This window comes from Ahaetulla prasina, chromosome 1 (genome assembly GCF_028640845.1).
Source record: "Ahaetulla prasina isolate Xishuangbanna chromosome 1, ASM2864084v1, whole genome shotgun sequence".
NCBI lineage: Eukaryota > Metazoa > Chordata > Lepidosauria > Squamata > Colubridae > Ahaetulla > Ahaetulla prasina.
In genome coordinates this window covers 298,352,075-298,377,600 of record NC_080539.1, presented here as the reverse complement: position 1 = coordinate 298,377,600, position 25,526 = coordinate 298,352,075, and the positions used below count along the sequence as shown (strand labels likewise).

At 34.5% G+C, this 25,526-nt stretch overlaps 1 protein-coding gene across 10 annotated transcripts in view; it reads right to left on the bottom strand.

Moving 5' to 3' along the window:
• The window catches only part of GPHN (gephyrin), a 252,172-nt gene that overhangs the window by 72,155 nt on the left and 154,491 nt on the right, over positions 1–25,526 (bottom strand). For 6 of the 10 annotated variants that reach the window (XM_058161861.1, XM_058161862.1, XM_058161856.1 and 3 more), the window contains 2 exons: positions 18,566–18,700; positions 1,304–1,360 (listed from right to left, as the gene is read on the bottom strand). In XM_058161861.1, coding sequence (XP_058017844.1) covers positions 1,304–1,360; positions 18,566–18,700 — 192 coding nt within the window. The remainder of the gene's footprint in view (positions 1–1,303; positions 1,361–18,565; positions 18,701–25,526) is intronic. The other 4 variants (XM_058161864.1, XM_058161865.1, XM_058161859.1 and 1 more) reach the window with 1 other exon arrangement.

Here is a 25,526-nt window from a genome sequence, read left to right as displayed (position 1 = left end):
TAATTACGATTTTGTCTTCCCCCTCTTTATGCTCAGTGCAATGACACTTTTACAGAGAGCAACTCTATTGAGCAGTATTAAGAGAAATAGTAAGATGGCTTCTCTTGGAATAAAGGTGATACACACACACCACACACACAAAAGAAAATAATTTTCAAGATAGAAAGCTGAGATGGCAAGAAAGTGCAAAAAAGAACAGAAAGAATTTAGTGCTCCATGTGGTGCAAAACAGAATTGAAGTAATAAAGTGAAACACTTCAAGTTTATAAATAATAATTACCTATTTATACTGCTAAATATTGTCAGGATAACTATGCTGTGAGCTTTCAGCATTTTTATAATCCAAGATACTAAACATATTTCTATTACATTCATTGATTTATTAGCCAGCTCTATAAGAATGTATAAATTAACATATCTTAATATGATATACCACACAAGATGGAAATTAGTTTAGTAATGTCTAATATTTAATTTTAAAGGGAGTTTATTCAAAGAAATATCACAAAATCTCTCTTTTTCATTTGAATGAATGTGTTCGAGTTTGTCTAATTTATTAATACATAAGTACTTTTGAAGAATAAAATCTAAGAGCACTTGTAGAAAACAACAATCCGGTTAACTTTCAAACCAGGGGTGGGTTCTACTTACCTTTACTACCGCAACGGGAGCATGCATGTTTCTGCACATGCACAGAAGCTTCTGCGCATGTGCAGATCGTCCATTATGACGTCTGGGTGGAGCCTCTCACCACTTTTACTACTGGTTTGCAAGAACCGGACAGAACCGGGAGTAACTCACCACTGTTTCAAACTGAAGAAAAAATCTTGTGTCTATTTAGATACACTTGAAAGTGCATCCATTTAAACTATCTTTTTCCACTTAAAAGGAATCAGATTAACTTCTTTATTGCAATTAAATAAATTTAAGAAGGTGATAGATTATGCCTCAGAATCCTCTTCTACCTAGAATGAACAGAATTTGCTACCTTCCCATCTTAAGTGTTCATGATTCTAATCCAAAAACAGGTTAAGGAAGCTAATTTCTTTTGCAGAGGTACAGTATGATTCAGAAATAATAGTTTGGCAACTTTCCTTTAGCTAACTGAGTTATGATGGTTCTTGTATAGCACAGAAACAAATAAAAAGTGATCCCATAGTGATTAAAAAAAGTGAAATAAAAATAAGTGGAATGGTGAGAAATATCGAAGCCCCACCCTCTTCTTTCCCTCCCCACTCCCTGTAAAAAAAATGTGTAGGCTATAGAAGAAAACTTGCAAAATAAAATTTAGAAACATATTTACTTTGAGGGATCCAACTCTACTAGCAACTCCTTTGCTTTCATCCGGGCGTCTAATTTGCTACAATGAGGGAAGATGGATAAAAAAGACAGAAGAATAAAGAAAAAGTAAACTTAAAAAAATTTCCACACAGTCAGTTAGCAGTGCATGCAAGACATTACTTTGACTTTCTGACAAACTTCTAGGGAACAAGGACACAGACTCTTATTTCTGGATCACATTATGACTCGTTTGCGGAGTTCCTTCTTTTTTGTAACGATACAGGTACTGAAATTGTACACACTGTATTTACTAATTATTGTTTTAATAACACATAGAATGCTGCAAGAGTCTGGATTTGATTCATGAAGCATTGACAGAAATATAGCTGAAATGTATGAAATTGTGCCATATGCTATATAATTTAAGCACAGACCTGAGAAACCTGCTATTGTAGATTGAACACTTAGCCCTGCTAAATATCATGAGTGATAATTGGCAGAATAATGTACAGCTGCCCCATGTTAAAAGAAACTAAAATATCAGCCACTGTTCTTAGTTCCCAGTTAAATAATTTTGCTGCCCAGCCAGAAAATTTTAATGCCATACCAAATGCTACTTAACAGTAGCAAGACACATCTATTTTTTTTTACTACTAGCCTCATTGTATCCTACACTGTACAAAGCAATTAAGAAATAATTCTGTTGTCGTTTATCAAGAGGTTGGCTTTCTAACAAGAAAGTTGAAAACTAAATATAAAAATATGCATACATACATATATACATACATACACACATACACACATGACAGCATAGAATTTTTATTGTATCTGTTTTGATAAAATTTGGAAACAACTGTCCCTCACCCCCCGCAAAGTGTAAAGGCTAACATTTTGTATTGTATATCGCAACTTAAAAGAGTTAAACCTCCATAAAAATATTGAAACATTCCCACTGGAATGGGATGGTTAACCAATAAGGTAGCATATTACCAAAGACACAAGTTGATCTTGAATTCTAGAATTTCTGAGAACATTTTGACAAAGTAGAAAATTACAACTAAAAGTGAAGTTCATATTTCATAAAAGGATAAAAAAAGCTGAACTCACTAATATTAAATAGGGAGATAGGTACTCCAATCATTCAGCTAAACAACTTATGAGGAATTTTTTCTGATTTAGTATTTCTGTGCCTTAATTCCTCATTTATAAAACTGAAGTATTTAATCATATATATTGATTACATACTAATAGACTATGGATATATGTAAGGAATAAGATGAAAAAGAAATGCAGAACTGAAAAGCTTCATTATTTTATTTTAAATACTATTTTCTTAATTTCTCTTGTTCAAGGATAATTATATTAAAGAATATAGAAAGGGTGTAATTCAATATTTATTTACAAAAAACTATACACTACAATTATACATGCACACAATGGGACTCATATTGAAAGAATATTAGGTTTAAAATAAAAAAAAAAAATTCCACTTGAGATAGAGCAATAAAAATATGTAGGTATTTGCACTGAACCCTCAAAATATGAAAACATAGGGTGAAGATTGTATTCCAAACATAAATTGATCCATTAATGTACTATTTTCCATTACTAATTGGATATACAGTATGTCAAGTTAAAAGAAATAACACACTATTGTTTTGATAACACCAAGTTACTGGGCCTCAGATCTTGCAAATGAATGAAAGACACATAGCCTCAGGCATCTCAGATAGAAAATAAAGAGGCAACTTTTTTCATCAGATTAAGCCAGAAATAGATTTAAAGGCATCATTAAGGTGCTACATATATTGTATTAGATAGATGGAATCAGAGATATTAAGATTTGCCACCATGTATGCATTTGTACTTCAGTAAAAGATGATTTGGAAAGCAGAGGATGAATTTCCCTAAGTTAGGGATATAAAATGTATTTATTCTTTTCTACAGTTCTGCACTTAAAATGCTACTAACTGCAAAAAATGGACATGAAAATGTAAAAGCCAGTGAAGGAATAGATAGAGAAAAAATAATGTAAGAATTACTTACCTTTAAGAAAAAAAATTATGGTACATCTACTTCTGCATACTGTAGCAATCCTTCACTTTGTATCCTGTTAACTGGTTAATCTCCTTTATTAGAGTTGTAAACCATTGATTAACATTGTTTTGCTAGTTATGATCATTTGCTGCTAATTTGTTCCAGATGCCACCCAAAAGACCGAAAACGATAGAAAAAGCTCAACCACTCTTTTCCTTCTCCATTGCATCATCAGTGATGAAAATGGTGGCAAAGTCATCATCTTTCTCTCCAAGGCAATAGTGAGGGTTTAAAAATGATTAATGCCCCGATTGCTTCTTTTCAAATGTCAGTCAATACTAAAATGCATGCAGTTGAGAACAGGAAATCTCAACTAGAAAAACATGGGATTCTGACACATTCGTAATATTGGAAAAAGTTAATAAAGTCTTGTAGCCTTAGAATCTTACTCTTGTCATTTTAATTTGTTCATTCATAGATTAATAGAATGTACTTAACATGGTTGTCTGATCTGTTAGAGAAAATCTATTACAGGGGATATTAACCCAGATAGAAGATTATCAACTGAATTTTGAAAGAGCAAAACATATTCTTTCTGTTCTGCAACCCAACCCATTTCGGTTCTGCAACCCAACAAGAAAGACATGGACTTCAGAGGATAATTAGAACTGCAGAAAAAATAATTGCTACCAACCTGCCTTTCATTGAGGACCTGTATACTGCACGAATCAAGAAGAGGACCGTGAAAATATTTACAGATCCCTCACATCCTGGACATAAACGGTTTCAACTCCTACCCTCAAAACGACGCTATAGAGCACTGCACACCAGAACAACTAGACACAAGAACAGTTTTTTCCCCGAAGGCCATCACTCTGCTAAACAAATAATTCCCTCAACACTGTCAAACTATTTACTAAATCTGCACTACTATTAATCTTCTCATCGTTCCCATCACCCATCTCCTCCCACTTATGACTGTATGACTATAACTTTGTTGCTGGCAATCCTTATGATTTATATTGATATATTGACCAACATTTGTGTTGTAAATGTTGTACCTTGATGAAGGTATATTTTCTTTTATGTACACTGAGAGCATATGCACCAAGATAAATTCCTTGTGTGTCCAATCACACTTGGCCAATAAAAAAAAATTCTATTCTATTCTATTCTTCTCCCATGTACTGTTGACAAGACTTGGGAGTTTCTCAAACTAGAGAGAAAGGCAAATTTAAAGATGATTAATCTTGACCGACTCCTCAAGATGATCACAAATACATATAAAACAGGATATTTTGTCATGAAGAAATCTATAATCTTAGGGCTTTTTTTGTCTAATATGAGATTAGACAAAAATCTAATACAGATAGTTCTTGCTTACTGACCATTTGAGTTACAACTATGCTGAAAAAGAAGACTTACAACAGGTCCTCAAAGTTGATGCCATTGCAGCATCCCCATGGCCACACAATTGTGATTTGGGTGTTTGGCAACTGGCACACATTTACAATAGTCGCAGCTTCCCACAATCATGTGATTGCCATTGAAAATTTTCACAGGCAATGGAGAAGTTAGCAGGAAGTTGCAAGCTGCGGTCATGTGATCTTGCGTTATTGACTCAGATGATTCACTTAATGACTACAGCCAGAAATGATATAATAAATAGGCATGGTTTCATTTCATTTAAGGAACATGATGCTTAGTGACAAAGTTGCCAATCGCAATTGCAGTCAATGAGTACTACATGTATGTGATTAGATACAAGAACTTTAAGATTCTATTGACATGTCTGGGATAACTATATTTTCTACTGTCTATCAACTGCTGACATCTCTTGAAAGCTTATATTATTCTATCATTTTCAACAGAGTGATAGCAAACTCTTATCTCTTATTAATAATGTGCTTTTGCTTACTTTGCAATTGAGCTTTTGAAGTATTTTTCTAAAGTTAGCTATAAAATATAGGATAGTCCCATTTTTTTAATGACATTTTTATATGGGTAGTGCTCTTTTTTGTAAGATTAAAAATACACATCTTTATTATAAATATGACAAATCAGTAAAAATGTATATTGTTTTTCTTTTTATTTATCAAGCAATGTTTTATATTAATCTCTATAGCTGGTCAGAGAAATAAACAAATTTCTTTTTACCGAATATATGACATTCAGATTGGTTATGTGCCATCAAGCTATTATCAAGTTTTAGCAATCACAGAGATAAATTTTGTCCTTGACAATCTATCCATAATCTGGTCATGATTCTCTGTGATGTCACAACACAAGCTTTCTAACCTTCTTTCAGTTTGCTCCAAGAAACACTAACAATTATATCTAATACATTTCCAGTAGACTAATATAAAAGCATGTCTACTTATTTCCCATTTTATCAGGTATATATCATTTAAAATGAATCTCTTGCCATAATTCTATGAGACCTATAAAACAGTTTTTACTAATCTAGAAAAAGATCTAGTATTCTGTTAGAATTACACTTACTTCCTTAATATGTTTATGCTAAAATTTGACACCATGTTCAAAAACTGTGTTCAGTTTGCACTTCCCATTATTGTCCATCCAGTTAAGACACATTTTACATGGACATATCAAAGACCTGATAATATTAGATTTTTATTATTTTTATATTATTATTAAATAATATAATAGTGTTGTTTAAGTTTCAAGCGGTTATTATTTCCTTGGATGAGAAAGCTTTTGAAGGGCCACTGGGAGTTTGTGGGTAAATAATAATGGATGATTCCTCTGCAAGCTGCTACCTCTTTCTATACTTTGAGTATTGAAAATAAATGAAGTTTAGTATTTGTATCTTCTCTCTGCAAGACAACAGATGGGACGAGCCAAAAGAAAAAAAGAAGCTAAGTATTGGGGAATGGCTGATGGAGTAAAATATGAAGAAAAGAAAATGGCAGAATAAGGCTGATAGGGAAATAGGAAAATATTATAACATCTATTAATGATAGTATATTCTTTAGGGCAGCGGTCCCCAAGAAAATTTTGGTGGTCCACAGAAAGATTATTTGCATTTTTTATATTGCAGTAAATAGTATTTATCTTTTTAAAAAAGATTATTAGTGGTCCGCGGGATTTAAAATTATGAATTTGGTGGTCCCTGAGATCCGAAAGGTTGGTGACCCCTGCTTTAGGAAACTTAAACGGGAGATCATCTACCTGCTTCCTTTCTGATTAAAAAACAGTTTGGCTACAGAATCTAAGGGTTTGGGAAAAGGACAGCAGTGATGGTATTTGATTAATTATGGATTTTTCCAAAGTACATGTTTTACAGTGTTTAAAGCATTAGGATAGAAACTGGAATACTCTTGAGTTTTACTAGTCCCTGGGAACAAAGTCAGCTGGGTGGCCTTGGGCCAGTCATTTTCTCCAGCCCTAAAAAGGAGGCAATGGCAAATCAAGAAAATTGCAGGCTCTTCTACCTATATATTATTTAATTTTATGGTATCATAGATATTGAATATTACACTATGTTCCAAAAGCTGCAGTGGCTGCAGGTTTGCTTCTGGGTGCAATTTAAGGTATTGGTTATCACATTTAAATGCCATAAAATGGGTCTTGGCTATCTAAGGAACTATCTCACCCATGCCAGCAAAAGAAGCATACTGCAGTCCCCATTGGTCAAGGAATTTCAGCTGATGGGAGCCAGGAGAAGAATATTTTCTGCTATAGCTCTTGCCCTTTGGAACATCCTGCTCCTTGAGTTGAGATCCTTACTCACCCTTCTGACCTTCCACAAGAACCTGAAAGTGTTTGCCACCGGAAATTGGCAAATGGGCCATTTCTGGTCTCCAGAGGGTCTTCGGGGGGTGGGGAAGGTTTTTTTCACTCTCCCCAAGCTCTTAGAAAGGCTCTGGACCCTGGGGAGAGAGAAAGACAGGCCTTTCCCACCACCCCTCAAAGGCAGGAAACAGTCTGTTTCCCTACTTCCAGTAGGCCCAGAAGGCCTGAAAATCAGCTGGCTGGCGCACACATGCGCGTCGGAGCTGAACTCATGTGCCCTCCAATATGGCTACGCGTGCCATCATGGGTATAGAGTCTCCTGCTTGGTGGGGGGCTGGACTGAAGAACCTTTGGCATCCCTTCCAATTCTGTTCTGTTATTCTATTATTCTTTCTATGATCACATGTATCCATCCCACCAAGCCCAAAGAAAGTCTGGAATGATGCGGGATCTTCTTCCAAGGGCAGGGGTTTGGACTAGAAGACCTCCAAAGTCCCTCCCATTCTTATTGTTTTATGTTTTAAATCTGATCAAAACTGTTAAGACAGTAATAATTGTCCAATGTGCAATATAGCACAGGTAGGCCTAAAATTAAGTCATCAGAAAAAATTCATAATTATAATTCAATTTGCTGAGCTTAAATATGATAGGCCAAACTTGACCTGTATGCCTCAGAGAAGTTCTAAATACTCAAATAAGCCACTTGTTTCCTAGCATATTCTTCTTCCATATTTGACACGAGAGAAAGCTACCTCTTTCTCTGTAAATTAGTGATAACTTTAAGAATAAAAAGATAAAAGTAAAAAGTGGCAGTCTTCAAAAGAAATAAAGGAGTGATACAGTTTTCTTAAAATCAAGATGCATAAATATGGATATTGTAGGATTAAAACCATCTATAAATATAAAACTAACATTTGAACATTTCATTATGAAAGCTTCACAACATATAAAGCCAAGATTTTAAAACTGCAAGAAATAATTTTAATTAGTGAGATGAATGCAATAGCTGTTCTATTCATCTTGGAAGATAACAAATTATTCATCAGCTTCCATAAGGACAACAAAAAATATTAACATAGAATTTGATACACTAAGTCTGAAATTTAGTATTTCTCAAGGAAAATATTCTGCATATAGTAAGTTTATTTTCATCATTATCTCACTAAATATTATAATACCACCATAATTTCATAACAATAAATATAGTTTAAAGTGCTAATTTTTGTTATTATAGAAATGGCTAGTACATATAGTATTAAGTATGTAAATGTAAAAAGTTGAGGCCATAATGTTGCTATCTTATTCTACTGCAATTCTTCCAAAAGAATTGGAAGTCAGTGTTTTTCTTTCTCCCCCCGCCCCCCTTCACTCTATACTGCTTTCTCTTCCTTTTCCTCCCTTTTTCTTTCATTTTCTTTGGTATTTTGTATCTTGATAAGCTTAATATAGTTATTAAAAGATAAAAAAATCTTAACAGCTTTGCTTTTCATAAAATCTAATCACATCTGGAGAACTTTTATTTAAATATGATTGAAGCAAATATAAATTAAGGTAAATTATAAGGGAATATATATTCATAATTCATACATATTCATTTTTCTGAATTAGTATGGAATTTTAAAAAACGTATAGCTAAAGAAAATTATGTAAGAAATTAGATAAAGCAGTATGTATGGAATATATGCCATGTAACTTCAGAAATCATTTAGAGATTATTGCCTCTTATCCCAGGTTAATATATTTTAATGTGACTTAAAAAGACTACTCAGAGAAATAACTATTAAAATAGCAATACTCTTTTATACTTAAAAACACCTAATCATAAAATGAAACATTGTAGTTGCGTATACATCAATGTGATAAAAATCAATATTCTCTGCATACATAGAGAGATATGAAGAATATCTTAAAATGATTTAAAAAGAAATGTTTACATTTATCCCATGCTTAATTGTGTTTAGATTCAATAAATACAATGAAAGATTAAATTCAAAAATGCAACATTCAATATATTGAATTAATATTTGGACATTAGAAAATGCTTTCACAGATCCAAAATAGAAAGATTTTATAACCTCTCCAAAGTCTTTTATGCCAAAAATATTTTATGATTGTTATTGGTGAGAGTTTATCAAAAAGTAATGGTAGGGTGGATTTTTAATTTTTGTTTTTTGTCAAAAATGAGCACATAAATATTTTAGCAATACCAAGTGAGTAAGCATCATATTTGTGTTTTGTCACCATAAGGAATAATTCTTTTGCTAGCCCAGTGTATGCATATTGGATCAGTATTTGCAATAAATATATAAATATTTATTGAAATATATATTTTGTTGACTCAATAAATTTCTAAATGCAAATCTGAGCTGGGACTCTTAATTTTGCCATATTGAACAACTTAACTGCCATAGAAGCAAGTTATATAGAGTTTCTGTTTTGCTGATGAACATTTTCAGCACTTCCCCGTTCCCCATCTCTAAAAAATACATGAAAATAGAATATTTCTTTTCAAAATACACAATAATATTCACACATTTCACATCCCAAGTGTTGTGTCTTGCCCGCCCTCAGAGCAGCCGGGGCCTTCTTATCTGCTCCCGAACACGGAGGAATGTATGCCTCCCGGCCCTAGTCCTGGCTCCATGCCCAGACAAACTGCAGAAGAAGGAGCACCTCCCGGCCCCAGCCCTGACTCCATGCCCAGGCAAACGGAGCAGCTAGACCCCTCCCCCTCCTCCACAGCATGTGAGCCTGAGGAGGGTTTATTACCAACAGCTGATTGGAGTGACCCTCGCATCAGAAGATTGGATAGGCGGAGGCAACAGAAGGAAGGGAGGGGCAGGTCTTAATGAGTGCTGAGTCATGGAGCCACACCCCATGGCCTATATAAAGGATCTGCTTTCTGGCAGTCTCTGAGTCAGGCAAAAGTCGAACTTATCTTGCTGAAGTCACTTACTGGTCTCCTGCCTGCTCTGAGGACTTTGCTAGGACTTTGGGCAGAGCTGCAGAGGCAAGCCTGATTCGGATTTCCCTGACCCGGCCATCAGCGGAGGAGTGGGACACGATACCAAGCTTTAATTTGTATTTTTCTTAAAACATACTAAACAGCCTATGAGCAGCATGAAGGCTCAAAAGGCAAGTCGTAAGAGGGAAACAGTTAAAAAGGAAAACAACATAATTGTAAAATGGGTACGAAATGTTACAAAATTCCAGGGCAGGTGGCACAGAATTAACCTGAAGGCAAGTAAGTTAGCATTGCAATTTTGGGATGTTTTAAGAGTTTTAGAGGCATTTTAAGAACATGGAAAAACAACAAAAATGACTGGAAAAGTACACTTTTTCCGCCAGTAACACAGAGTCAGTAAACTCTTATGTGGCCTCTTGAAGATAGGAGGCCAAAGTAAGCTATCTTATAATTTATAAAAATATGGATAGGCGAGATCAAATTCTGAATCTCAGAAAATGGCAGAATTAGCATCACATATTTATCTGCACCTTGTTGAAATATCTAAAAATACTTAGATACCACAACGCTATCATTCTATGCTAAATATAATTTTGAAGCAGCCTATATAAATAAATATTTAAGTTTTGCATTTCAAGTGTCCTGTTTCAACTATTTTTCTATTTGAGGTACAAGTAGTCCTTGAGCTACAATGACAATTGGGACTGTGATTGCCTTTGATAAACAATCTGGTCAAAAAGTGCAATGTCATATGACTGCATTGATTAGTGATGACAATTCTGACAATTTAAATACCATCCAAGATTATTTTGGTATGACACATATTGTGCGATAACTACAGGAACAACTTCAGTTGGTTTATGTTTAATTTTTTAACTTCAATTTTCAGATTTTTATATTTGATGAACTTCTCATGTTTTGTCTTCTATTCTACTGTCCCCTAATATTGCCACATTAATTATCCACACCTTCCTCTTTTCAACCACAGCCAAAAGTATGTTATGAGCCAAGACTTTATCAGTTTATATTCCCACAATATTTTTACCTGCTCTTTTTCAACTACTTTTTCAACTATATATTCCCACCAATTTTTCATTATTGTCTCATGTTATTTATTTTACTTTATTTTTATTTATTTCATTTATTTATTTTCATCAAGCATGTATTTTATGAGAGATACAGGTGTAAACATAATTATAAATACATGTAAAGGGTATGAATAAAAGAAAACATTAGGACAGGGACAATAGGCACGCTGGTACCCTTATGCACGCCCCTTACAGATGTTCTAGTGCAGGGGTCTGCAAACTTGGCTCCTTTAAGACTTGTGGACTTCTACTCCCAGAGTTCCTCAGCCAGCAAAGCTGACTGAGGAACTCAGGGAGTTGAAGTCCACAAGTCTTAAAGGAGCCAAGTTTGCAGACCCCTGTTCTAGTGAATCATTTTGGTGACTGTGTTAGGTCACTGTTTATAATCAGTTTGTGCAATCTTCTTGCATGAGGTAAATATTTTACTTATTGTTTCTTTTCTTTTCACAATTTGATTTTAAATCATCTGATGATTTTTCAATTCTGACCTTGACTGCATTAGTTCAAATAGTGTGCTCTTGAGCAGCCAAAATCAAACCTTGTTTCTTTATTTAATTTCTTTATTTAATGTTCTAGTTGTAAAGTTGTAAAGATTTTATCTTTATTCACCTTTATTATCTTTTGTAGAAATTGATTGTACAGTCCTTTTCCTTGCCAGCATTGTGTTAATGTTTTTTTATTATATTATTTCAATATTCAGGTTTTGATACCTCTACATTAGGTAAGTTGCATCAAGGCTTGTATTTTGATTGATTATTTTACATAATCAACCAATGCATGCTTTTCTTCTTCAACAGTTTGTTTCTATGGAACAGGAATGTAACAGATGCAAGTAGTCCTCGACTTATCACCACAATTGAACCCAGCATTTCTGTTGCTAAGTGAAACATTTGTTAAGTAAATTTTGCCCCATTTTATGACCTTTCTTGTTTAACAGACCTTAACAGTTGTTAAGTGAATCACCACAGTTGTTAAATTAGTAGCACTGTTGTTAAGTGAATCTGGCTTTCCCATTGATTTTGCTTGTCAGATGGTTGCAAAAGGGAATGACCCCGGGACACTGCAGCTGTTATAAGTATGAACCAGTGGTGGGATTCAAGTAATTTAACAATCGGTTCTCTGCCCTAATGATTTCTTTCAACAACCAGTTTGTCAAACTGCTCAGAAAGTTAACAACTGGTTTTCCCGAAGTGGTGCGAACTGGCTGAATCCCACCACTGGTATGAACCCATTGCCCAGCGTTTGACTTTTGACCACATGACCATGGGGATGCTGCAATGGTCATAAATGTGAAAAATGGTCATATGTCAATTTTTCAGTGCCGTTGTAACTTGGAATGGTCACTAAATGAACTGTTGTAAGCCAAGGACTATCGGTAGTGAATAAACATTAGTTTTCTTGCTTTTTCAGTCCAGATTGTTCAGTTCAGCCTTTGTCCAATTGATAATTGGGGCGTGCATAAGAGCACAAACGTGCCTTCCGTTCCTGTCCTATTGTTTCTTTCCCTATGTATATATATGTTTATAGTACCTCGTTTCTCCTCATATATACGTTCATATATTAATAACCCTTTATGCAATGCTTGTATGTATTGTTACGACAAATAAATAAATAAATAAAATAAATAAATAAATAAAATAATTCCAGCAGTGTCTACGGAATCACAGGTATGGCCTGGGTATTGATGGTGTTTTCACCATTCAATTTTGTCTTTAGTATTTTTCTTACTTTTTTACTTGGATATATTTCTTTAGTAATCATATTTTTAATTTGTCTATGCTTGCTGTTATCCAACTATTAAATGCCCAGATAAAATGTTTCATCTTGATAGCTCCTGATCATTTGATTATTTGGCATTTCAATTCCATTTTAGTTCCATTACCATTCAATTTCATGATTGCTACTGTAGCACATTTCTCTAAGTCAAATTCTAGTGCTCTATCTGTGCTAAGAATTCCTAAGATATTTGTCAATGGATTTTGACTTCTGATTTTCCAGAAATCATTAGATCATCCATCTAAAGAAAGTATGAGATTTTATTGATATACTTTGCTGTTGTGTAGACAAGATCATTATTGTAATGTTGGTCACACAGTCAGATGTTTAGACTGGATTTTGCATTTTTATCCACATATTGAATTCTTCTCAAAGATCTGGGATTGGCAAATGTTATTGTTTGATGGTGTTAAAAGTATCATCACAGTATGTAAGCTGTTCCAAGTAAACCAGCTTTGCAATTGGCCAATTATGATTTTGTCAATGCCAAAAGTATTAAAGTAGTGCTCCAGGTGTTTGAGAATTGCACCTAAGGTGTGTAATATTGGTACTAACATTGCCTCTTTTTTTTTTTGCCACAGATGCTCTGCTTCTATTTGCAGGTCTTTGTATTTTTGTGATTTTCTCTAATTCTTTTCTCTTCTATTCTCCAGATTCTGCAACATCCACTATGCACACTTTTTTGTCTTTCTTATAAACAATTATTAATTCTGGGATATTATATAGAAGATACTTGTTTGCTTAAATTCTAAAGTCCCAGAGCATTTAGATTCTTCATTTTCCATTATGAAATATATCTATTGTGTTTGTGTGTGTGCGCGTGTGTGTGTGTGTGCGCGCGCGCATGTGATCCACCAGTTCTTGCTTACAGCAAATGATATTTCTTGCAAATATTCCAGTTCACAATTGTTGCTATTTTTTTATGCCATGGTTTATGGTCAGTCTGTGCAATCTTCTTGGAGCAACTAACTAGGATTTTCTTGTGTTCTTTTTCTGTTCCGTGCAATATTTTCTTTATATGTCGGAAATAATTTTTATTTCCTGACAGTTTCATTTTCTACGACTACATCTTTCATCCCTTTGTATATTTCAAAAGTTTTTTTCAACTATCTTTTGGCATTTTTAATTAATGTTATGAATATTTGCCATACTTGACGTGCTAACTGTATATTAGATTTTATTAAAAATAAACTTTTAATAAATCAGTAACAAGTTAAAAAGAATTTTCCAAACAATTTAGATAGGATATGGAATGTAAAAGCAAAAAAGCATATATGTAAAGTGTCAATTCTAACCAGTTGAATCAACTGATTAAATATAAAGAGAAGAAAAAACAACAAGGCTTTTCAGTTTGCTCAGCTCATATGTCAAAATGCTCAACTTTTTATTTTATACTTAGACTAGCAACACAATGAGAAATTCAATCCTCTGGAAATTAAATACCCCTTTGGCTAGATTAATAAAATAATGTTTAACACTAAAGATAAAAGCTTAGTCATAATGACTTTTATTGCTGGAAACTATTTTTCAAGACACACTGAATCTAAAATTTGTATAAGAAAACCATTCTTTCCCAATACAACTCTGTACTCATTCAACTTCCATCACATTTCCCCCCTTTTTTGATGTTGTTTCTTTTGGAAGGAGAGAAAGGAATGTCAATGTATGTGTAGGTTTTGTAGGATATTATAGCTTATGAGTCAGAATGGCTGGCAAATGTAGATGAGGGGATAAATTAATGTTACACGTGGTATGTCAGATTTTATTAATTGCAGTTAATAATGTGACGTTTTTGTGTCATCCATTTTTGAACTGTGGCTTCAGACAGGTATGTACACAACACTTATTGGGAAAACATTTGGTTTTAGATAAGCTGATAACTTGATATTAGAACTGTTGGAAACTAGACTCTGCATGAAATTTGTCTCTATTTATAATTTATTTTTTGTCTACTTTCCTTTTGAGGAATTGTGTAAAATTTAGTGTCTTAAAGGGAACAATGACAATGTCCTACAAATTCATTTGAAGGATTTGGAAATGTGTCCTTATCTTATTTTTAACTTTCAGTGACATGACAGTTTTTAATACATCTATTTGGAGTTTTAAACCATTTAACATTTTTATGATTTACTAATGAATAGAAAAAAAATCTTAATATAATAAGTTAGAAAGAATTTCAGAAAATATTCAATAATTCAGTTCAATAATAATTAGCAAAAATAAATATTAGCATTGTTAGTGTATATTATGTTCCAGAAAGAATAAGAATTGAATTTTGGGGGAAAAACCTGTATGGAAAAAAGGATTATTCTAATAGATTCCAAAGGTGATAGTGAGAATGAGATGATAAGAGTACAAAATAAGTGATTGAGCCCTTCAGAGCCAGAAGAATGAATGAGAATGGTGACTGGCAAGTATTTGCTTAGAAAAAGGAAAGTTCTAAATACATGGCTTAAGCATACAATGAATATAGAAGTGTGACTAGTTTGAATATGATGAAAGGCAGAGAGGTGAAAGGAGAATTACTGTATAATGCATACAGAGAGGGGAAAAAATAATGCCATTATTGTTGCTCTATACAAAGAGATAGGTAACAAAACTGTCTGTTTAGCAGAATTTTGGGTGAAAGTGTATGCGGAAGAATAATTATTAAAATTTGGAAGTGAATCACAACTTTATGCAAGGGGTATCCAAATCAAGTTTTTACTCTTCAGTAACTCATCGAGAAATAGGTGACTGTCATATAGTACATTTATCATTTTAAAGAAGGCATATGATAAAGTGAATTGAAAACATTTTCACATTCTGAAACAGAATACAAGATGTTTTAATGGACTAACTCAGTATAAGATGCATGAGTAGCGAATGAAATTTGGATATTGAAAGAATTTTTCAAAAATTTAATTTATCAATCTAGGTAAATGGGCAAGAACATTTAAAGCCCACAAAGACCAAATTATCAGGAAAATCAGGAGCAGGAAAACTATCAGGTAGGTTTTTAAATGAGGAGGGAGAAAGACTCTTTGCTCTTAATTCATATTGGAACTCTTTCTCCAGGGCTTGCACAAAGCTGCCTAAAAAAAGAATCCCCGATACATAATCTGGGTTGGAGAACAGGAAATTTCACAGCAAGTTAGACTATTCAAAAGTTTGTAATTGACATTCAATCTAATTTAAAATATATTTGACTATGCCATGAGAAAGCACATTCCAATAAAGAAAGTATTTATAAAAGTGTGGTTGCAAGGAATTTCAATCATTACATTTTAGCTCATTTATATAATTTAATAATTTGCATTCCTTGAAGAAAATTTAGTATAGATTGCAGAGCATAAAAATCCACTTTATTTGAGCGTGCACGCTCTGTACAATATCCCCTTTTAAAAATAACTACTAAATTTTTATTTTATTTCCCTTGAACAGAGGCAATTCAAAAATAAATGTGCAACATCTGCTTTTATAAAAAAAAAGGAGAGAAATTAAGGCACAGACCTCAAAAACTGAGTTTACAGTTTTTATTTATCTTGTTCATCAAAATTTAGTAAATTTCCAGACATAGATAAATCCTCATTTTAATTGAGTTTTGTTTAGAGGACTTCAGATACAAAACTCCCCTCTAGAAAATCACTTGGGAAAAAAAAGACAAAAGCCATTGTACCTGAAGTTGTCCAGACAAATCATATTGATTAGGTTATTTGCATATATTTATGTCATCTATATAATAGGGTAACAATGCAAATTGATGAACTGAACCAGATGGCAGAAGTTGATGGAAATATGTTATTTATGAATTTAACAAATATTTGATTCTGAATGACCCATTAAACTGAGGGTTTATTATACTATTATCTTGTAGTAGGTCTTAATTTTGAAAAGAAAAAAGGATAATCTCAAAACTAACAAGAAAAACGATTCAAAGCGCTAAAGCAGGGGTGTCAAAATCAAAGCCCGGGGGCCGGATCTGGCCTGCAAGGTGCTTAGATGTGCTGCCCTGGAAACAGCGAAGTACCAGCCCACAGTACCTCTGCTAGTGAAAATGGAGCTTGGGAGGGCCATGCTCCGTTTTTGCTGGCAGAGTGTTGCAGAAGGCCGTTGTAGCCAAAAACAGAGCTCAGGAGCCCGCTGGCAGAGCACTTGGGCCACCACAGGTGCCCCCGACATGAGTGACATTGAGTTGGCCACACCCACCCCAGACCCCCAAGGTCAAACACAACCCTGATGCAGCCCTCGATGAAATCGAGTTTGACACCCCTGCTCTAAAGGGTTAATTAAAAGTTTGAACACATTTCTGTATCAAACCTACTTTTGCTATTCAGGAAGGTATGTATTATCCAACATATGAAATACATCATAAGAAATGTCAGAACATTGAAAAATATAAGTTAATAGCTTGACATACCTTATATGGCTTGCAGAAATAAATAAAAAATAATAATCACCAGAGATTTGTAATTTCAAAGAACCATGAACCATGAAACATTTCATTAGATTTATTCTGTTTACTGTTAAATATGCTAATATTAAAATGCCAGAAATAAATATAAAAGAGCAAACAGAAGAGAATTCATGTTCTAAGAAAAGCTATATATTTTATTAGATTTGCTATTTGTCCAAATTTGCTGTGGATACACTGTGCATTATGTATTATACCAAGTACATTAGATTACCTGCAAAAGTCCTAAACAATCCACGTGAAATAATATCTAAAGCACAAACGTGTCATTTCATAGGCTGGCATTAAAACTTTCCATATAATTTAGAGTTTCCAAAGCGGAGGCAGCAAGTTGGGGCAAAACTGTTGTCTTGAAAATGCTTGAAATACAGGTAGTCTGGAGTTATGACAGTGCTGAAAAATGTGACTTATGATCCGTCCTCAAAATTACAACCGTTGTATCACCCCTGGGTTCATGTGATCACTATTTGGGCACTTGGCAACCAGCATACATTTATGACAGTTGTAGTGTCCTTGTGGTCACGTGATCACTATTTGGGATTTTTCAGCCAGCTTTTGATAAGGAAAGTCAATCGGAAAAGCTGGATTAACTTAATGACTCTGTGACTCAGTTAACAACTATGGTAAAAATGGTTGTAAAATTGAGTCGGGTCCTGAGATAACTTGTTTAATGACTATATTGCTTAGTGACCAAAATTCCGGTCCTAATTGTGGCGTTGGTTGATGACTACCTGTACATTAATAGGACAGTGAGGCAGAAAATGCCACAGTTTAGGTGTAAATGTGTTTACAGAAATAAACTATTTCTTTAGTTCTCTTTTTCAAGAGCAATTTTATGGATTAGTAGAGCCCTGCAAGAAATTCACAGCCTCATGGTTGATACTGCAATAAAAAGCACTTTAAAATATATCTTTAAAAATAGGTATGAAAATTAGCAAGTTTAAAGCAAATAAACAGCAGTAATTTAAACATATAAGCTTTTACACGCACGCACGCACTCACTCACACACACACACACACACACATACACACACACACACACACACACACACACACACAGAGTACTGTGTATATACAATATACCACTATCTTCACCTCCTTGATGACTCTCAACAGTATAGAATCTTCAATGCGAGCTACCTTTCATCAGAAGAAAACATATATCAAGACAGTTCCCACCTCTGAATGCAGGCAAGCTGCTATACTTACTTTTGGTGTGGGACAGGAAGCAGTAGAGAGGCGAGAAGTAGCTTGGGCACGAGGGGATTCTGAAGGGGTAGTGCTAAGTGAGGCTGTGTCTCGTGGAAGCACCTGAACACCACGAGATATGATGGAATCTGGAATCTAAACATGAACATAAATTGAAATTATATCTATTTGAAATTATGTACATAATTTGGAAAATAAAATATTTACATACATAAATATAACTTAAAACCTTTTTGGACCTGAAATTAGTTCTGCCCTCCCTTTCTTTTTTCTTCAAAAAAGAAGTCAGGAATTTCTTTTCAGTTAACATTTTAGAATTATTAATCCGTTTAACTAGTTATAATGCGGAATACATTACCTAATAGGTGGGAAAAATATACACTGAAGTAAAAACAGAGAGAGAGAGAGAGGGAGGGAGGGACGGAGGGAGGGTGGGAGGACTAAGAGGAGAGGGGGCTCTTAGACTATTTCATACATTTTTAAACAGCTTAGCCTTAAAGGGTTTCTACAGCAGAATATCCCACACCTTTAAAAATGATAAATTAATGTGAAAACAGGGTTGAAAATATTTTTCTTAAAAAACCAGAAAGGAAGAAATTTTTCACTAAATGTACTGCTATTTCCATTCATAAACACTACTAACATAAAAGGTTTCATTCTGGTTGCCAATTTCAGAGCTTTGGAGGATAGAGATACATAGACACCCTTAGGCCTCATGATGAAAATATCTGGCATTTTCTGAGCCTGGTTGCCAGGATACTATACCCCCTGGTGACACCATGCAACTTATTAATAGTATCTGATCCCTGCTGAACCAATAGCATTTAAATATTTACTTCATCATTTACTGGGAATCTTAGTCATCTATGACTTTTAAAATGGTTTTATATTTACATAAATTTATTAATGGTTACAACCAGCTGCATAGAAAACAATAACAAACATGGAACATAAATATTTTAAATAAACAAATTAGGAGAATACATAGGACTGCAAACAATATAATTAAGGAGAAGATGTAATATTATCACCAAGTCAATTAAGAGATAAAGTGACAGTTCTGCTCTGTAATTAGTTCTATTTAGTGTATTAATGGTAATATGAAATGCAGTCAAGAAATTTGCATATTTTTCTTTATTCTTTAAAGAAGAAAGGTATATTATAAAAGAATTTCTGATGAATACTGGAAGATGGAATATTGTCTTGGTCTTGATCGATGAAGATTGGATATTAAAAACTGTAAGATTCTGAAGACTTCAGGAATGGAATGGATTGATATATATTTGGTGTTAATTGATGAAGATTGGATATTAAAAACTATGTATTTTATTGATGAACTGGAAATACTAATTTAATTGGAAGATTCTGAAGATTTTAGGAGTGGAATGGACTGATATATAATGGACTGGAAGAAGAATGTACTTTTTTGTTTCTGGAAGGGGAGTTAAGGTCTTAGAGAGAGGAGTGACTATAGATTATGACTTATGTTGTATTTTAATTTATGATTGTTAATCTTATACCCTGTACTTTGTTCTGGGAAGTCTCGGGGGGGGAGGGAGGGAAGGGGAGAGTGGGGAGATGAAGGATCAATGTAAAGGAATGATTGAAGATATGTAATTAAGAAATAGAAATAATTTGAAATGAAATCGGGCTGCTCAGCTGCCATTTCAGAAGGAATGGAAAGGGAGAGGAGAGAGTGAAGGAAGAAAGTAGGTAGGAAAGAGAGAGGTAGAAAAGGGGGAAAGGAGAGGAAGAAGAAAGGGGAAAGAGAGAGGGTTAGAAAGGGTGGAAGAGAAGAGTAGGGAAGGAGAAGAGGATGTAGAAAAGCGAAGGAGAGGAAGGATGAAGAAAGTAGAAGAAAGTAGAGAAAGGAGGAGGAAAGGTTTGTTAAGGAAGGAAGTGGTAGCTGGGCAGGTCCGAATAAGTAACAAATGAAAGTTAATGACTAATGTTGAATAAGAGACTGTATATTGAATAGGTTGTTGGAAAATGGAAATAAAACTTTTTTACTAAAAAAAAAATTTTTTTTTGCATATTTGACTCCTATCCTAATTTAATTAATATAGTTGAATCTATATCCCTACATAAAAATATATATTATGAAAATATACAGAACACATTATCACCTACAGCGGAAATTTTTACACAAATTCCAGATTACTGAATCCTGCTTTGGTAGTTAAAGTATATTTTCTTAGGGGTTCTTATTTTTTGTTTAAAAACATTTCCCTCATAAGATGTCCTTTGTATCTATATGCATCTTATATTTTATGGAAATCTTTTTAGTTTGGTGTGTATATGTAGGTCTGTCTGTCTATATCAGTCCCATCCATCCATCCATCCATCCATCCATCCATCCATCCATCCATCCATCCATATATATTTTAAAAAATCTAGGTTTCTATTTTAAAATGAAAATTAAAATTTAAAATTGTATTGAATTATTTATTCATGGTTATACCATGAAAGATATAAGTATGTGGAGTCCTTGGTGCTCTCTGAGCTTAGCTGTTATATTTTCTCTATTTCTTTCATGAGTTCTTTGGATCTAGGTGCTTATTTGGCAAAATAATTCTACTTAATGAATTTATTCTCTTCCTTTTCCCATCTCCATTTTACTCCTTTTCTTCCCTTTACATTTAGGATAATGCACCACAATGTTTTCAAGTCACAAGACTTATTCCATAAATACAAAAAAAGGGAAAAAACAATAGGAGAAAGAAACAACAAACATAAACTAACATGAGGAATATACAATGTAAAAGAGAAATGTTGGCAAATACTATATAGAAAATTAAAGAGGGAAAATTGAAAAATATCTGACATTATGTCTAATGTAGCCAATAATACTATTTCATGAAAAAGAGCATGAAAATGTTCAGGCATTCTCTCCCCCCCCCCCCCCAAATTCCAGTTAGGCTATACTAAACCATACCCAGTAACCAAAACCTGCCTTATAAATTGACAACTGAGAAATTACTTAGCCTTATTTCGGTAATATTAGTCATTTCATGTTTTTCTGTGTTTTTGCTTCAAAAAGAAACCTTTACATCAATTGATTTTGTTCATTTTCTCCTCTCAAGGCTCAATGTCATCAATTTAATTTCTTTTGTTACAGGTAAATTATAATACATGCTTCTCCCCAGTGATCCAAAGTTCTTCAAAAACTTGAAATGTTAAAGAGCCTCCTTTGTTATTGAATTATTTTTATATTAATAGAATAGAATAGAATTTTATTGGCCAAGTGTGATTGGACACACAAGGAATTTGTCTTGGTGCATATGCTCTCAGTGTACATAAAAGAAAAGATACGTTCATCAAGGTACAACATTTACAACACAATTGATGATCAATATATCAATATAAATCATAAGGATTGCCAGCAACAAGTTATAGTCATACAGTCATAAGTGGAAAGAGATTGGTGATGGGAACTATGAAACGATTAATAGTAGTGCAGATTCAGTAAATAGTCTGACAGTGTTGAGGGAATTATTTGTTTAGCAGAGTGATGGCCTTCGGGAAAAAACTGTTTTTGTGTCTAGTTGTTCTGGTGTGCAGTGCTCTATAGCGTCGTTTTCAGTTTTCACGGCTCTCTTCTTGATTCGTGCAGTATACAGGTCCTCAATGGAAGGCAAGTTGGTAGCAATTATTTTTTCTGCAGTTCTAATTATCCTCTGAAGTCTGTGTTTTTCTTGTTGGGTTGCAGAACCGAACCAGACAGTTATAGAGGTGCAAATGACAGACTCAATAATTCCTCTGTAGAACTGGATCAGCAGCTCCTTGGGCAGTTTGAGCTTACTGAGTTGGCGCAGAAAGAACATTCTTTGTTGTCCTTTTTTAATGATGTTTTTGATGTTAGCTGTCCATTTGAGATCTTGCGATATGATAGAACCCAGAAATTTGAAGGTTTCTACTGTTGATACTGTGTTGTCAAGTATTGTGAGAGGTGGAAGTATGGAAGGGTTTTTCCTAAAATCTACCACCATAGTACCATAGAGTACAAGAAAACAGGGAAAGAAGTTCATATATATTTATTTGAAGTCTTAAGACTACAAAAAAATTGGAACAGTATTTTGTTCACACATATTTTTAAGTGCTGAGCTGAGTGGACTGAGGTCAGTAACTTTTAAATCTAAGAACATGCAGTGTTTTTTGAAACCTAAAATTAAAGAAACTTTGAAAAATCTGTAGACTTTTTTCCTATTTGCTATATACATAGTTTCTGAAGTCTAAATCTGTCTCTTTAAAAGCAGGAAGTTTTCCATTTGTACTCTTTCATGTTAGAGATTGTCAGTCTTCCCAAGTAGACCAGGCAGGAAACCTAAGCAGATGAGCTAATTCTACTCTATTGTAGATTAATAGAAACTTACAAATCTGATATTATAAATCTCCCATAGTCTCTTTATAGGCTGAGTAGTTAGGGAAGCTCCTTTCTGAGTTAGTTCCTCAGCCCCTTATGCAGCTGCAGGCTATGCCTTCTCTTATCTGATCATTCCCTAGGCAGCATCCTTTCCTCCATCTCCCAAGGTCATACGCACATAGCATTACAGAGACTTTGCATCTATATAAAATTGCTTCTTTAATGCTTTAAGAAATCACATTAAAAATCAGCACTAATGAGTCATTTTCTTAAAGCATCCACATCTTTTTTTAGGCTGGCTCAGAAGCTTGCAAAATACAATTGCTTTAAGTAAAGCTGGATTTATGTTCCTATGCATTCTTGAAGCACTTTTTGAATAATTTCTGAAGCATGCCCAATTCTAAGATTTAATTCTGAAAGTGCTGTGCCAGTTTGATGAGATATAGAGATAAATTACACATACAGAGAAAATATAACTCCATCAAGAATGTACAATAAAGCATAATTTTGTTTTATATTTATTTCAGAAATCACTTTTTAAAAGGTCTTTCACAAATACACTGCTTCTTGACGTAAGAAAATAGGAAAATAGTCTATTTTTATTTAAGTGCAATTCTATTATAGTTCTTTTATCAATATTAGTATTTCAAGAAAGATTAACAGAACTGTATTGATTACATAAAAGATATTCTGATGAAATAAACATATTGTGCTATAACCACCAGTACATATTTAACTGTGATTCTATACCAGAATCTTTCTAAATCTTTAGAATGATTTTCTAAAAATCTTTTCAATGTTTGCTGAAGATATAAAATAGAGAGGCTGAGAAAAAATTGAGTGCTTGTTTATGGATAAAATTTGGATTGGAAGCAAGCAAGTAAGCTTTCCTTTAAGCATAAAACCTAGGAGTGAGATTATATAAACATATACAAATATCCTTCCTCTAAACCAGGGGTATCAAATTTGTGACAAAATGGTGTTATCATGTGACGTATAGCAACTTTTTTCTCCTTCGCTAAACTGGGGGTGGGGATGGCCAGAGTGTGACGCATCTGGCCCACGGGCTGCAAGTTTGACACCCCTGCTCTAAACAGTCACAGATATGTCATGAGGAAACAATCCCTTTCACCTTTCCAATCCAAGCAGAGCAAGGATTGAAAAGGCAATAGGCTTAGTGCATATCATTTGGGTTTGTAAGAAACAGTGTTCAATCTGGATGTTTCCTTCTGCCAGGTTAGGATGCATGGAGAAGGGAATGTAAATGTAAATAGGAGGAAATAATAAGCAAAAGATGGTATAACAATCCAAGAAAATTGCAGGCTGAGGTAAATAGGAAGGAGAAATCTTATGATATTTGTAAGTTGACAAGAGCAAGAGAAGGGTTCAAAGACAGGAGGTGAAAACAAGGCAGAAGAAAAAGAGTAGGGGAGATGAGGCATAGTCTAAAGCAGGGATGTCAAACTTGATCTCTTTGAGGGCTAGATCAGAATTGTAGTTCTTCTCTGTGGACCAGAGGGGACACGTCGGGAGCGGGGAGGAGACGGGATGGACGCCTCCTGCAGCACCCTGCTGGGCAAAACAGGGTGCAGGGGGGCTGCACAGTCTCCTCTGCCCCGTTTTTGTACTACATGGCCTCCTGAAGCACTCTGCCATCCTAAAACGGGCTGAAAATGGGTCCTCCGCACGACCCATTTTTGGCCAGCAGAGTGCTGCTGGAAGCCGGGGAGGCCAAAAATGGGCCATTGGGGGGGGCGCTCTCTAGGCCTCTGTGTGGCCTGTTTTTGACTGGCAGAATTCTATTGGAGGCCGAGGAGGCCAAAAACGGGCCACACGGGGGCCACACCCAGCTCATTTTAGCTAGTAGAGGCACTGTGGGCCGGTCCTTTATATTTCCAGGCCGGTCCCGCGGGCCAGATATAAGCACCCTGCAGGCTGCATCCAGCCCATAGGTCTTGAGTTTGACACCGTTAGTCTAAAGGAAATTGCTTGTAGTTCACAATTTATTGTAGTTCGCAATTTCTTAACCAACAAAATTAATTCATTACACATGGGTATATTTATAGAATTTTTAGGATGATGACAAATTGATCAACTATAACAATAGGAGTGGAACAACAAGTTTTTAAAAGCTAAAGGGACTTATTTTAGCCTTGCATTTTACAAGAAAAAGGAAACTGGGGTTATAACCAGTTTGTTTGCTGAATTAGCATTTATATAAAAGAAAATTTTTTTTTTTTTACTATAATGAGAATTATTCCAGCTAATTTTATTCTTATGGATGTACAAGTAAAATCTGTCTATTTCTTTTGAAGAAATTGTGTTTCCATTCCCATTCCTCCAATAATGTTAGGTTACTACAAGGAAATGGAGAGACCCCTTCGCACAATACGTCTTTCCTTTATCCTCCTATATTTTGAAGGAACTGGGAAACGACCTTCTTTCTGAATTGTAAAAGAGGGAAGGTGAAAAGAACATACATACAATACACCCATCCCAGCATGGCTCTTCTCCAACTAGAAGCTGTCTATCTATAACAACAGTAGTACAGACATGATGTTGTGGCTCCAGGCCCCCCCCCCCCGGGCCTGGCCCCCT